This window comes from Phodopus roborovskii, unplaced genomic scaffold, assembly GCF_943737965.1.
Source record: "Phodopus roborovskii unplaced genomic scaffold, PHOROB, whole genome shotgun sequence".
In the NCBI taxonomy this organism is placed as follows: domain Eukaryota; kingdom Metazoa; phylum Chordata; class Mammalia; order Rodentia; family Cricetidae; genus Phodopus; species Phodopus roborovskii.
The window spans coordinates 28,778,403-28,792,124 of NW_026126469.1; the positions used below are offsets into that span (position 1 = coordinate 28,778,403).

Consider the following 13,722-nt stretch of genomic DNA (forward strand, 5'->3'; position numbering starts at 1 on the left):
AGGATTTTATTTTGATTTCCAACTTATCTATGGAATTGCAATACTGGTGTGATGCCTGGAGAACCTAGAGCTATTTGAGCCATGGATAATGTTATGGATGAAAGCTATCAAAAGTGAAAAAACAGAACAATGGAAGGACTTGTCCCAGATGTCCACAGATTTACGCCAATAGTTCTGGAGCATCCATTTGTTGCCTTAGTGTGATAAACAATAAACCTTGTTTTTCAAAGCAGTGCTATTTGTGGTTTTACGTTACCCGTAGTTGAGATTAAATCTGGTTGAAATAAATATTTATATGATCCACTGGAAAGTGTACTACCACGAACATTGATTATGTTAGTTGTGTTCATATTCTGGATAATTTTAGTTCTTCCCTTAAGGCTAATTGTCTTCCTTGGGGTTTCTTTTGCTGTGAACCTAGGAACCCTTACGGTATACAATATTTAATTGGCTTGGCTCACTTACAGTTTTAGGGTTTCTGTTCATTACCATCATGATAGGGAGAATAGAATCATGCAGTCCAATATGTTACTAAAGTAGTAGCTGAGATTCCTACACCTTGTACACAACAGAAATTCAACTGACACCCAACAAAGCTTAAGCAAAGAGAACTCAAAGTTGCCCAACAGTCACACACTTTCTCTAATCAGGACATACCTACTTCAACAATGACACACCTCTTTGTAGTGTCACTGTCTTTTGATTATGAGGGTCAATTTTGCTCAAAGTACCACATTTCACACCCTGGCTATCTATTAAAAGACCTCTACAGATTCATTGAAATTCTTTACAGATCTTTAAAGGTCAATTCTCAGTGCCATATGGAAAACAAAAGAAAATAACCCAGATAAGCTAACACAATCCTGAACAAAAACAGAACTTCAGGAGACACCACCATTCCTGATTCTAAGTAGTACTGTGAAGCTATAGTAATTAAAAACTACATGGTATTAGCATAAAAAAAGATGTGTTCATCAGTGGAATTGAAGTGTTGATCCATGGAATTGAATTGAAAATCCAGATATAAGGCACATTCATATAGACATCTGAGTTTTGGTAAAGAAGACAGAAACAGACACTGGAAGAAAGACAACATTTTAAACAAATGGCTCATCGAACTGGATGTCTAATGCAGAATGTAAACAGATCAATATATATCACCGTGCACTAATTACAGATGAAATTACTTTATTTAAAAGACCACATTCTCAGGTTTGGGTATATAATTTTAAGATAAAAATGAAGGCCAGCTGGGCTGCATTGACGGCTCTGCCTTTAAAGGCTAGGCTCACAACCAAAAACAAAAATGAGGGGCAGCATGCCAGTTAACCCATAATGGGAATTATTTGTTTAAAGTCACACCATCCTATGATCAATCATCTTTATTTGTTGGTATATAGCCAAGAAAATGTGTTCCTTAGAAACCAAAAAGTATATGCAAATCAAGAATTCTCATAGAAGCTTTATATATTAGTTATCAATGAAAGTAATTCAAATCACAGAGAAACTGATGAATGAATCATGATATATCCTTTGGTTAGTCCAAATCAGCATGCAGGGAAGAACTTTCTAAAGCATTTAGTTTATGTGGTGCTCAGGAACTGGCACAGTAGGCAAATGGTGAGAGATGACAGCACCCTGTTTGCCTCTTGAGAAGTGGACAAAGGAAGAACATATCAGCAACTTTGAGTAGCAAAATGTCAGCACCTTGGTTTCAAAATTTTGCAAGTGCTTGTCCAGTTGTACAGATTCATCATCTGTACACACATTATTTGCTCATTATCTGGTATGTGAATCAATCTTTAACAACTGCATCAAAATGGAAATTGTCATAAAATGTATCTTAATGTTTTACTATTGCGAGGGAATGAAACGGTTAAGCTTTGGTTTCTTTCTGTATCACTTATCAAACATCAACACACCTTCTTTCCTATGCAGGCTTAGTCATGGAACAGCACATAGAATGAAGATGAAGAAAGATAGGCAAAATGAGGAAGAAAATCACCCTTATATCCAATGAACTGAGCAGAAAGTTGACCTCGAAGAACAGATTCACTGAGTCCATCAAGGGCTTATGGTGATTTGTGTTTAAGTAGAAATCACTCCAGATGGATGCCCTGGGCAGGACTTTGGCTTTGAAGATACTGATCTCCATCACCATTTTGGTGTCTGGTAAGTGTGACATTCTGAGCTGTTTTAGAAAATGTATCCATTCTTTACACTAACTTTGGACTGTGCCTCCACCTTCTGACTCCTGGAATTATAAGCTTCTACCTTTGGAGACACAAAGTGTCAGGCTAACAGGGCCACTTCAACACTCTACAGGATACTCTAAACCTGATTATTTCTTTTTTTTTTTAATTTTTTTTTATTTATTTTCTATAACAAAGTCCATTTAAATGAAAACAAACATTTATAGACAATATTTGGGAATTTGGGCATTGTTCTTTCCAAACTACTTCCTGCTGGTAAGGGGCGCTGTCATGGGGGATTCGAAGAAGATTTAGAAATCCTGCCTGTAGTTTGTAAGGTTGCTTTGTCCAGCTATCAGTCTGGGTGCCCATTATCTCCTCCTTGTTCAGATAATCTGTCTGTATGTGTTTCTGCAGCCTGGTCTTGTCCTCTCCATCTGCATCTGGGTTCTAGTTTGACTCAGTGTTTATGTATGGGTGTTTGATCCTGTTTCCAACAGGCATTAGTTGAGGGCTCCATGGATAAGTTAGTTATTGATCTCACTCTCCGGAAGGGCATTTATGGTAGCCTTTCCACAGCAGCTCAAATTGTTAGTTGGCAGCAGTCTTGTAGTTCTCTCGACATTTCTTTGTGTTCAATTTTATCTTCAAACCAATATTGGCTCCCTATTTTATGTTCCCTCTCTCTTTCCTATCTTCTATTCCTAACCAGGTTCAATCTTCCTGGTCGCACATGCTTTCCTTTCCTCCCCCTCATTTTCTCCTACTTCTCTCTCCATTCGCTGCCCCCCCCCACTTCCCCTGAGCTCTAGGGGACTTTTCCCTTCCCAGTTCTGTGAGGCAGTTTATATGAATCTCTTAGAATATACCTTGTATCCTAGTTCCTCTGGTGGTGTGAATTATAGGCTGGTGATCATTTGATCTAGGTCTAAAATCCATATATGAGTGAGTACATACTGTGTTCCTCTTTTTGTGACTGGGTTACCTCATTCAGGATGGTTTCTTCAAGTGTCATCCACTTGCCTGTGAATTTCTAGATACCATTATTTTTTTCTGCAGAGTAGTATTCCATTGTGTAGATGTGCCACATCTTCATTAACCATTCTTCAATTGAGGGGCATCTAGGTTGCTTCCAGGTTCTTGCTATTACAAATAGTGCTGCTATGAACATAGTTGAACATATGCCTTTGTTGTATGGATGTGAATCCTTTGGGTATATGCCTAAGAGGGGGATTGCCGGGTCCTGTGGTAAACTAATTCCCATTTTCCTGAGGAACCGCCATACTGATCTCCAAAATGGCTGTATGAGTTTGCACTCCCACCAGCAGTGGAGGAGTGTTCCACTTACTCCACATCCTCTCCAACATGAGTCATCATTGGTGATTCTAATTTTAGCCATTCTGGCAGGAGTAAGATGGTATCTCAAAGTTGCTTTGATTTGCATTTTCCTGATAGGTAAAGATGTGGAGCATTTTCTTAAGTGTCTTTCAGGCCTTTTGATTTCCTCTATTGAGAATTCTTTCTTCAGTTCTGTACCCCATTTCCCCCCTTTTTTATTTATTTTCTATAACAAAGTCCATTTAAATGAAAAGAAACATTTATACACAATATTTGGGAATTTGGGCATTGTTCTTTCCAAACTACTTCCTGCTCGCAAGGGGCACTGTCATGGGGGATTCGAAGAAGATTCAGAAATCCTGGCTGTAGTCTGTAAGGCTGCTTTGTCTAGCTGTTTTGAATGTAGGATCACTTTGTACTCTGTTTCAGGTGGTCTGGCGTGATCAAACCATATTAGTCTGGAAGGAATCCACATCTTTTCATTTTCTGTGGAAACAAAAATAGTAATCCTTTTCCCCAGTAACTTGTCCTTCAACTTAAATTTTGGAGTCAAAGCATTTTTTTTAATTTAATATATTATTTTACATATCGATCCCAGTTCCCTCTCCTGCCCTCCCTTCCTCCAGCCTTCCCTCCCTTTTACCCTCTCTGCCCTCTCACATGCACTCTAAGCACTCTCCCCTCCCATCCCTCCACCCCAATTCCATATGTAAGGGAATGCCATCTAGTTTTTGATTTCCTCTATTGAGAATTCTTTCTTCAGTTCTATATCCCATTTTTTAATAGGGTTATTTGGTGTTTTGTTGACTCGTTTCTTGAGTTCTTTGTATATTTTGGAGATCAGCCCTTTGTCAGATATAGGATTGGTGAAAATCTTTTCCCAGTCTGTGGGCTGCCGTTTGGTCTTGTCCACTGTGTCCTTTGCCTTACAGAAGCTTCTAAGTTTGAAGAGGTCCCATTTATTAATTGTTTATCTCAGTGTCTGTGTCCCTGGAGTTATGTTCAGGAAGCAGTCTCCTATAACAATTTCTTCAAGTGTACCTCCTACTTTTTCTACTAAGAGGTTCAATGTGGATGGATTGATGTTGAGGTCTTTGATCCATTTGGACTTGAGTTTTATGCATGGGGACAGACATGGGTCTATCTGTAGTCTTCTACACACCCTCATCCAATTGTGCCAGCACCATTTGTTGAAGATGCTGTCCTTGCCCCATTGTATAATTTTAGCTGTTTTGTCGAAAATCAGGTGTTCATAGGTGTGTGGGTTATTATCAGGATTTTCAATTAGATTCCATTGATCTACCTTTCTATTTTTATGCCAATACCAGGCTGTTTTCAGAACTATCGCTCTGTAGTAGAGCTTTAAGTCAGGAATGGTGATGCCTCCTGATGTTCTTTTATTGTATAGGGTTGTTTTGGCTATCCTGGGTCTTTTGTTTTTCCATATAAAGTTGATTATTATCCTTTCAAGGTCGGTGAAGAATTGTGGTGGGATTTTAATGGGCATTGCATTGAATTTGTAGATTGCTTTTGGTAAGATTGGCATTTTTACTATGTTAATCCTACCTATCCAAGAGCATGGGAGATCTTTCCATTTTCTGGTATCTTCTTTAATTTCTTTCTTTACAGCCACGAAGTTCTTATTATATATGTCTTTTACTTGTTTTGTAGGTGTTACACCAAGATACTTTATGTTGCTTGTGGCTATTGTAAAGGGTGATGTTTCTCTGATTTCTTTCTCTGTCTCTTTATTGTCTGAAAAAAGTAGGGCTACTGATTTTTTTGAGTTTATCTTGTATCCTGCTAGTTTGATGAAGGTGTTTATCAGCTGTAGGAGTTCCCTGGTAGAGTTTATTGGGTCGCTTATGCAAACTATCATATCATCTGCAAATAGAGACAGTTTGACTTCCTTTCCAATTTGGATGCCCTTGATCTCCTTTTGTTGTCTTATAGCATTAGTTAGAACTTCTAGTATGCTATAGAAGAGATATGGAGAGAGAGGGCAGCCTTGTCTTGTTCCTGATTTTAGAGGAATTGGCTTAAGTTTCTCTCCATTCAGTTTGATGTTGGCAGTTGGTTTGATGTATATTTCTCTTATTATGTTTATCCCTGACCTCTCCAAGACCTTTATCATGAAAGGGTGTTGAGTTTTGTCGAAGGCTTTTTCTGCATCTAGGGAGATAATCATATGGGTTTTCTTTTTCTGTTTGTTTATATGGTGGATCACGTTGATAGATTTTCATATGTTAAACCATCCCTGCATTCCAGGGATGAAGCTTACTTGGTAATGGTGAATGATTTCTCTGATGTATTCTTGAATTCGGTTTGCCAGTACTTTATTGAGTATTTTTGCATCGATGTTCATCAGGGATATTGGTCTGTAGTTTTCTTTCTTAGTTGTGTCTTTGTGAGGTTTGGGTACCAAGGTTATTATGGCCTCATAAAAAGAGTTTGGCAATGAACCTTCTGTTTCTATGTTGTGGAATAGTTTGAGGAACAGTTCTTCCTTGAATGTCCGGTAGAATTCTGTGCTGAATCCATCTGGCCCTGGACTTTTTTTGGTTGGAATGCTTTTGATGACTACTTCTATTTCCGTCCAGGTTATAGGTCTTTTTAAGTTGCTTGTCTGGTGGAGCCAGGATGTATCCCTGGTTCACAAAGAACTTTGGGAACATATCCCCCATGAAGGGATAACTGCCTTAATCTAGAGACAGGAGAGAAGCCCTAGTCCCTACTTCACAGGACCTGTCAGATCTACATGACCCCAACTGGATGGCATTCCCCTACATATGGAATTGGGGTGGGGGGATGGGAGGGGAGGGTGTTTAGAGTGCATGTGAGAGGGCAGAGAGGGTAAAAAGGGAGGGAAGGAGAGAGGGAGGGCGGGGGGAGGGAGCGAGAGAGGAAGGGAGAGGGAACTGGGATCGACATGTAAAATAATATATTAAGCTAAAAAAAAAAAAAAAAAAAAATGCTTTGAATCCAAAATTTAAGTTGAAGGACAAGTTACTGGGGAAAAGGATTTCTATTTTTGTTTCCACAGAAAATGAAAAGATGTGGATTCCTTCCAGACTAATGTGTTTTGATCAGGCCAGACCACCTGAAACAGAGTACAAGCTGATCCTACATTCAAAACAGCTGGACAAAACAGTCCTACAGACTACAGCCAGGATATCTGAATTTTCTTCAATTCCCCCAAAACAGTGCCCCTTACCAGCAGGAAGTAGTTTGGAAAGAACGACGCCCAAATTCCCAAATATTGTGTATAAATGTTTGTTTTCATTTAATTGGACTGTTATATAAAATTAAATAAAATTTAAAAAAAAGAAAAAAAGAAAAAAAAGGAATAAAAAGTTGTTTGTCTGTTCTTGATTTAATTTTTGTAAGTGATAGTTACTCAGATTATTTCTAATAAACCAGTTTTGTACAAATATTTCACAAAGGAGATTATTTTATTTGTTATTATCATGACTTTGAAGATGAATGACTGTCTGGAAATGCTGTTTTCTTATATTCCTTGCTTTTCCTATCTTTAAGGTAGTCAGAGAGAGAGAGAGAGAGAGAGAGAGAGAGAGAGAGAGAGAGAGAGAAAGAGAGAGAGAGAGAGAAAGAGAGAAAAAGAGAGAGAGAGAGAGAGAGAGAGAGAGGTCCAAGAAGAGAAGAAGTGGGATCCAGAATCCTGAGTGAAGTGGACACACTTAATTTAGCTAGGAAGGGACAGTCCATCATCATAAGAGAAATAGAAGAAAAGTGGCCTGGATGCAGCACAATTCATGGACTGATGTCATAGATTATTGAGTCTTAAGCATTTAAGTAAAGTTGTTGGAAGTAACCAGTAGAAAGATGGGGCATGATAAGGACCAGAGTCTGTGAAATAACCAGTACAAAGATGGGACAGGTTAGCCTACTAGCTAAAGTGGTAGAACTCTAGTTGGAATTTTACCTCATCAGGACCATATTGCCTAAGCAGACTGGTCAATGTGAATATAAATTGACTTTTCTTCAAATACAAAAATACCATCTTCTTCAAAATGTGAAAGATGTAAGTCTCATATCAATTCCAACATTAATAATCCATTGTCAAAATTAAGATAGCATGAGAGGTCTTTATATGAAACTAATGAATTTTCTTAAGAAATTTTTCAAAATATATATGCATGTGCTTTGTGTGTGTACTGCACTCTTGCACCCATGTGTGTGTGAGTGTGAGTGCATGTGCGTGTGTGTGTATGTGTGTGTGTGTGTGTGTGAATGTGTATATGACACAGCATTTCTTTGGGGGGTCAAAGGACAACTTGTAGGAATTGTTCTTACCTTTCCATATATGAGTTCCAGGGTTCAAACTCAGATCCTCAGGCTTGGCTGCGTATCTTTACCTGCTGAGCCATCTTGCTTAAATGTATAGGTTTGTGCTGTGATCCAGCACATAATCAACTTTGATTAACATACTCATGATATTTAAAAAATATGTAGTATTACATTGGAACTGTTTTATAACAGTAACTTTGGTCACTATAATTGATACTGTTGTAATGCATTCTATATCTATACCCTTTTAAAAGTTCTTGTTGTTCTGTTCATTTCTGAGGAAGATGTGCATAAACATCTGTCTAAGTCTATGAAATCATCTATGTGTCTGTCTAGTTCAATTTTGCTTTGTGTCATTTGAGGCTGTTACTAGGTATATTCTTCAACATGATGATTAACATTATTCCGTTTTATAAGTTTCTAGTAAGTTTCTTTGTTTCTGAAGAATTTTCTGTTATAAATATGGACTCTAGTTCCTTTCTTTCTCCTCCTCTCCTTTCATCCCTCGCCCCATGTATTTCCCTTTGTATAAATTTAGGCAGTTGTTCCATTCAAAGATTTTTGACTGTTTCATTTAGATTACCTTTCGTCACCATAGAATTCTTTATAGAAATCTCCCTAGTCCTTTAGTGTCCTCTATAATCTGAGTAATGTCACTTCTGATTTTTTCTCTCCTTATTTTGGCTAGTTGACGATTTTTTTTTCACTATTCTGGCTAGTTGATTGTTATCTCTACTTGTCCCTTTTCAGAATCAGCTTCAGTTTTGTTGATATTCTCTATACTCCTGTGTTCACTGGTTTTGAGACTAATTTTTCTTGTGCTTATTTTGGTGCAATTGATTGAATTTTAGATGATTTTTCTACTCTAATACAAGCAGTGTAGGCTAAATCTTTCCCTTTAGGCACTGCTCTTTGGTATTCTATGAGTTTTGATAATATCTGTTTTTACTTAGTTCAAGATATTTAAAATTTTCCCTTAATATATCTTCTTCACCAAATTGTTATTTTAGAATGATATGGCATCATCTCCAAATTCTTGTGGATCTATTGACTTTTATTGATTTTTAGTTTAATTCCATGATAGCCAAGATGTAGTCATTCTATGATTCCATTCTTTGAAATGTGTTAAAATGTTGGTCTGGAGAGATGGATCACAATGGTTCTCAGCACTGGCTGCTCTTTTAGAGGACTCAGGTTGAATCCCAGTACTCAAGTGGTGGCTCACAACTCTTTGTGACTCCAGTTCCAGGGGATCTAATGTCCTCTTGTGGCTTCTGACAACACCAGGCATGTAAGTGGTGCACATAGATACATACAAGCAACATTCCCATACACATAAAATGAATTTAGAAATTGTAATATGTGTATCATGGTGCAGGATATAGTAATGTTCATGAAAGCCCCATATGAACTTGGAAAAATACGTATTCTTCTACTGTAGGAAGTCATCTGTAGAGACAAAAATTAGACTGAGCTGGTGACAGAGGTGGTATGTTCACAGTTATGCCTTGCCTGATTTTGTACCTATTGTTGGTGTCACCATTTCTGAGAGAGAGAGATGTTGAAGTCTGTAAACTGCAGAAGCCTTTTTACCTAATTCTCCCAGCAGTTTGTAACAGGTTTTGCTTCTTTGTCTAGACTGTCTGTTGTTAGGTACCAACAAACTAAGGATTGGGATTTGCTCTGGTAGGAGAATTGGTGGTGCATCTTTATACAATGCCCATTTTAATGCTTGATATTTCAAAGTTTCTTTATCTAAAATTAATAAATTATCTACCTTTTTTACTGTTTGCATGGAACATGAAATTCATCTTCCATCACACTCAAAGATCTAAGAATGGAAGAGTAATGGTTTCTCAAAGGGTAGAATTTCAACAAGGAAGGGTGTGGAGTTCTGTGGTAGCATCATACCATCTAAGTATCAGTGGTCATGGCTTCATTGTTGTCCTAGAATAGAGAATAAGTAGTCTGTAACTACAAAGATCAACTAAAGCAGAGGAAGGGGTTAATGGAGAATCATTTTAATCCTGAGTCTAAGTTTACTAAAAAAACAAAAACAAAAAAACCCTCTACATTGTGTAGGTAAGATGCCTACCATATGATGAAACAAAAATAATTAGAGTCTGTTATATGAAGAAAGCTTATGAGATCAATTTGGATGAAGATGCTCACTCTGAACAAGATCATGGTAGGGACATGGGGAAAGAAAAGCGGCCCCTTATAAAATATTCTTGGTAAAATGAGATGTCTCACTAAGTGAAAACCATTAATTAATACTTTGTAAATGTAAATTTAAAGATGTGAATATACTTTCATACTGAGAAGTCATACATCTCTTGTTTTACAGTGATTTTTGGTGAGTAATTTTAGTCAAGGTTAATGGTTATCTATTGCATTGAATAGAACTTTGTTGAGAAAGACTTTTCTTCTACATGAACATATAAAATTGATTTTCATTTTTCCCTAAATATGTTCTAGATTCCAGTTATTTGAATAAGGGACACCGGCAGGAGCCACAAGATTATCAGAAGCAGAACCCACCATATAATCAGGATCAGGAGCCACAGTATCGTCCATTTCCTTTTCCACAGGGTATTATTCTTCCTCATATAGTGGCCATTATCAAGGAGTTTGAGAGTGGGTCTTGGTTAGAAAAGTATCTGATACCCTGACTGTAGTATTGCAGCCTTACTCTTAGTACAAGCATCTAGTGGTCCAAGTGTTGTTGTGTGACATGTCCTGAGTAACTGAACTGTTAGTTGTTTCGCTAACAAGATGCATCTTTGTTTGCCTTTGTGAACCTTTGTGAAATTGTAGTCATGGAAAGACCATGGGTATCTCAGTCACTGTTCTATTGCTGTGAAGAGATGCCATGACCATGGCAACTCTTATAAAAGGAAACATTTAATTGAGGAGTTGCTTATAGGTTCAGAAGTTTAGTCCAATATCATGAGGGTGAGGCCATGGTGGCACTCATGTTGCTGAAGAAGTAGTTGATAGGAACATCCTGATCCTCAGGCAGAGAGGGGTGGAGGGGTTACTGGGCCTGACCTGGAATTTTGAAACCTCACGCACACTCTTGAAGCCATACTTCCCTCAACAAGCCATACCCACTCCAACAAAACACATCTAATCCTAATCTTTCAAACAGTTCCTTTCCCTTGTGATTAAGCATTCAAATATATGACCCTTTGGAGGCCATTCCAATTCCATCAGCCACAATGGGCTTCATTTTGTCTTAGGTCTGTGTTAAAGTGTCACTTTCTTCTTTGTCTGGTTATATGGCCTTTATTTGGTCATAAGATGTGAGGCTTGCTTATGTGCCCAGAGGAGGCAAGTGATACAACAACAAGAAAGGGGAGAGGTTTTAGCAAAGCCAAGTCTCATTCATGCCAAAAGTTCCCCCTTCTTGTAACTGTTTCTGATTATGACAAAGTGAGCTCATCCTGACACCCACATTTGTGAACTGGAATATATGTTTTGGTAGAATAAACACCCTTTAGCAAACTTATCAGTCATGGTGTCTTTTGCCAATGCACAGTTTTCATGAGGTTCTAAGTAGGAAAAGCTTGCAGATTATGGGGTCTAATTAAAATGTTCTATAGATGAGCGCATGGGCCTACTGGTAAACTTGTGTATTTACTTCTGATAGAATAAAAATAAAATATATGGGCAAAACTCAGCTGAATTGCCTGTGAATTTTACACTTATCTAATAGCAAGGAAGGACCACATACCTAAGTATTATATTTTACAGTTTTACGCATTTTCAGTAAAATTATATTTTTTCAATGTTTTTTAAGAGCAGTCATATGTTTTCACTGGAAGTAAATATTTATAAACATCTTCTATTTATACTGATTATTATGTTTATTTTTCATGAGATGGTAAGCCTTGGAAGATTATATACTGTTTTAAATTCAATTGATTTCACCTATTTGTAATCTGTAAATAAAAATAAGCCAAAAAAGTTCTAAATAGCTCAATGTAAATATCATGAACTACTTTTAATTGGAGTGACTTTATATCTTTCAAATTAATGCCCACCTCAATCCTCGGGAGGAGGCTTGCTGATTATATTGGTACTCATCAAATCTTAGGAGACAATCACATGATTTTATATTCCATTTTGGTTCCTGAAGAGCCCAAGTTGTATGATGACACTAATATTGTCCACCAACAACTAGCTTTAGAATTCTATTTTTGTAGTTTAATGTAATTTTAGTGTGTTTTCATGTTTGGTTTACTTGATCTTAGTTCAAAGACTGAGAAGCAGTTGTCTGTGTCTAGATAGCAAAACTGTTATGTTCACCTCATATATTTTACCAGACACACGTATCCACCAAAAATGTGTAGCAGAGGGCACAGGTGGGTAGTATTTCAATTTGTTTTAAAAGCAATGTGTACTTTGTGAAACGTAATTTATTAATTATAAAGTTTTTAGGATGCTTGCTAGAACATTCTAATACAACTTTGTAAAATCTATTGTAGATAACTCAAACACTATTAAGCTCTCAGTTTCCTCTCTCTCTCTCTCTCTCTCTCTCTCTCTCTGTGGTGTGTGTGTGTGTGTGTGTGTGTGTGTGTGTGTGTGTCCATCCAGTTAGTACTCCAGTGTTTGTACAGATGGGCACAAAGGCTCTGCTGGGCTGCCCTCAAAATCCATCAACAAAAGCAGTATTGATAACATGGGAAATAATCCTCAGAGGCCAGCCTCCTTGCACAATATCCTACTTAGCAGAAACAAATAAGACCAGTGAAATAGACTGCACTGACAGGCGGATCACCTGGGCCTCCACACCTGACCAGAGTCCAGACCTTCAGATCAATACAGTGGCCCTCAGTCACGATGGGCAGTATTCATGTCAACTAATAACACCTGAAGGACAGTTCCAAGAGAGACGTGACCTCCAAGTTCTAGGTAAGTGACAATGTCACATATGTGGTATTTCAGGTCACCGCATTTTAGACAGAAACAAATGCCTTTGGAATTTGTGACAAGGCTGAACTTTCCCCCCTTTATCTCCACAGTACCGCCTGAAGTAACTGTGTTTCCAGGGAAAAACAGAACTGCAGTTTGTGAGGCCATTGCAGGCAGGCCTGCCGCTCAGATCTTTTGGGCTCCAGATGGCTATCATGTCACTGAGAATGAATCACACAGCAATGGCACTGTGACCATTAGGAGCACATACCTCTGGGAGCGCAACAATGTGTCTGCTGTGTTCTGCTGTGTCTCCCATCCAACTGGCAGCAAGATTCTGTCCATAGAACAGAATCAAGGTGAGTACCTTTTATTCTTTAAAGAAGAAATATTTGATATTTAACTTACTATTCTTCCCTCAGAGATGATCCCCTAATTGCTTATCCAAAGCCATGTGGTCAGTCTGAAATCATGTGCATGCAAACAACACCACATGGACTTATGCAGACTGCACTTGCATATTATGTATAAATATGCGACACTAACAATTTACAAGAGGCTAGCAATTTGAAAGGGAATATTGGAGGTGAGGACAAATGGAGGAGGTTGGAGGAAGAAAGGAATTGATGGAAATGATGCAATTATATTTTCATAAAAATAAAATAAGGTTTGCATGGGAACTTTTCCCTTATATAACTGGGAAGTATTAACAATACTTAGTATGTATTTATTTACTTTAAAATATTTGTAAATGTCTACCAAGCACAAAAGCTGGACATTATTTCTAAACTTGATGGGGAAACAATTATATATGAGTGGCATTCAAATTATAATTGATGAGGTTTTCTGAATTTGACATTCTGTAAAATTTTAGAAACACTGTAAGTGATTTTAAAGCTGTTGCTTAGATTAGATTAGAGCTATTACTGAACTTGCCTGAATTTTTATCATTGCCTGTAGGTAA

At 37.7% G+C, this 13,722-nt stretch overlaps 1 protein-coding gene across 1 annotated transcript in view; it reads left to right on the forward strand.

Moving 5' to 3' along the window:
• The first annotated feature begins 2,108 nt into the window (after positions 1 to 2,108).
• The window catches only part of LOC127227266 (cell surface glycoprotein CD200 receptor 5), a 40,560-nt gene continuing 28,946 nt past the window's right edge, over positions 2,109 to 13,722 (forward strand). Inside the window, exons 1-4 of the mRNA XM_051191622.1 lie at positions 2,109 to 2,172; positions 10,317 to 10,430; positions 12,441 to 12,758; positions 12,869 to 13,117. Of these exons, the coding sequence (XP_051047579.1) occupies positions 2,109 to 2,172; positions 10,317 to 10,430; positions 12,441 to 12,758; positions 12,869 to 13,117 (745 nt within the window). The remainder of the gene's footprint in view (positions 2,173 to 10,316; positions 10,431 to 12,440; positions 12,759 to 12,868; positions 13,118 to 13,722) is intronic.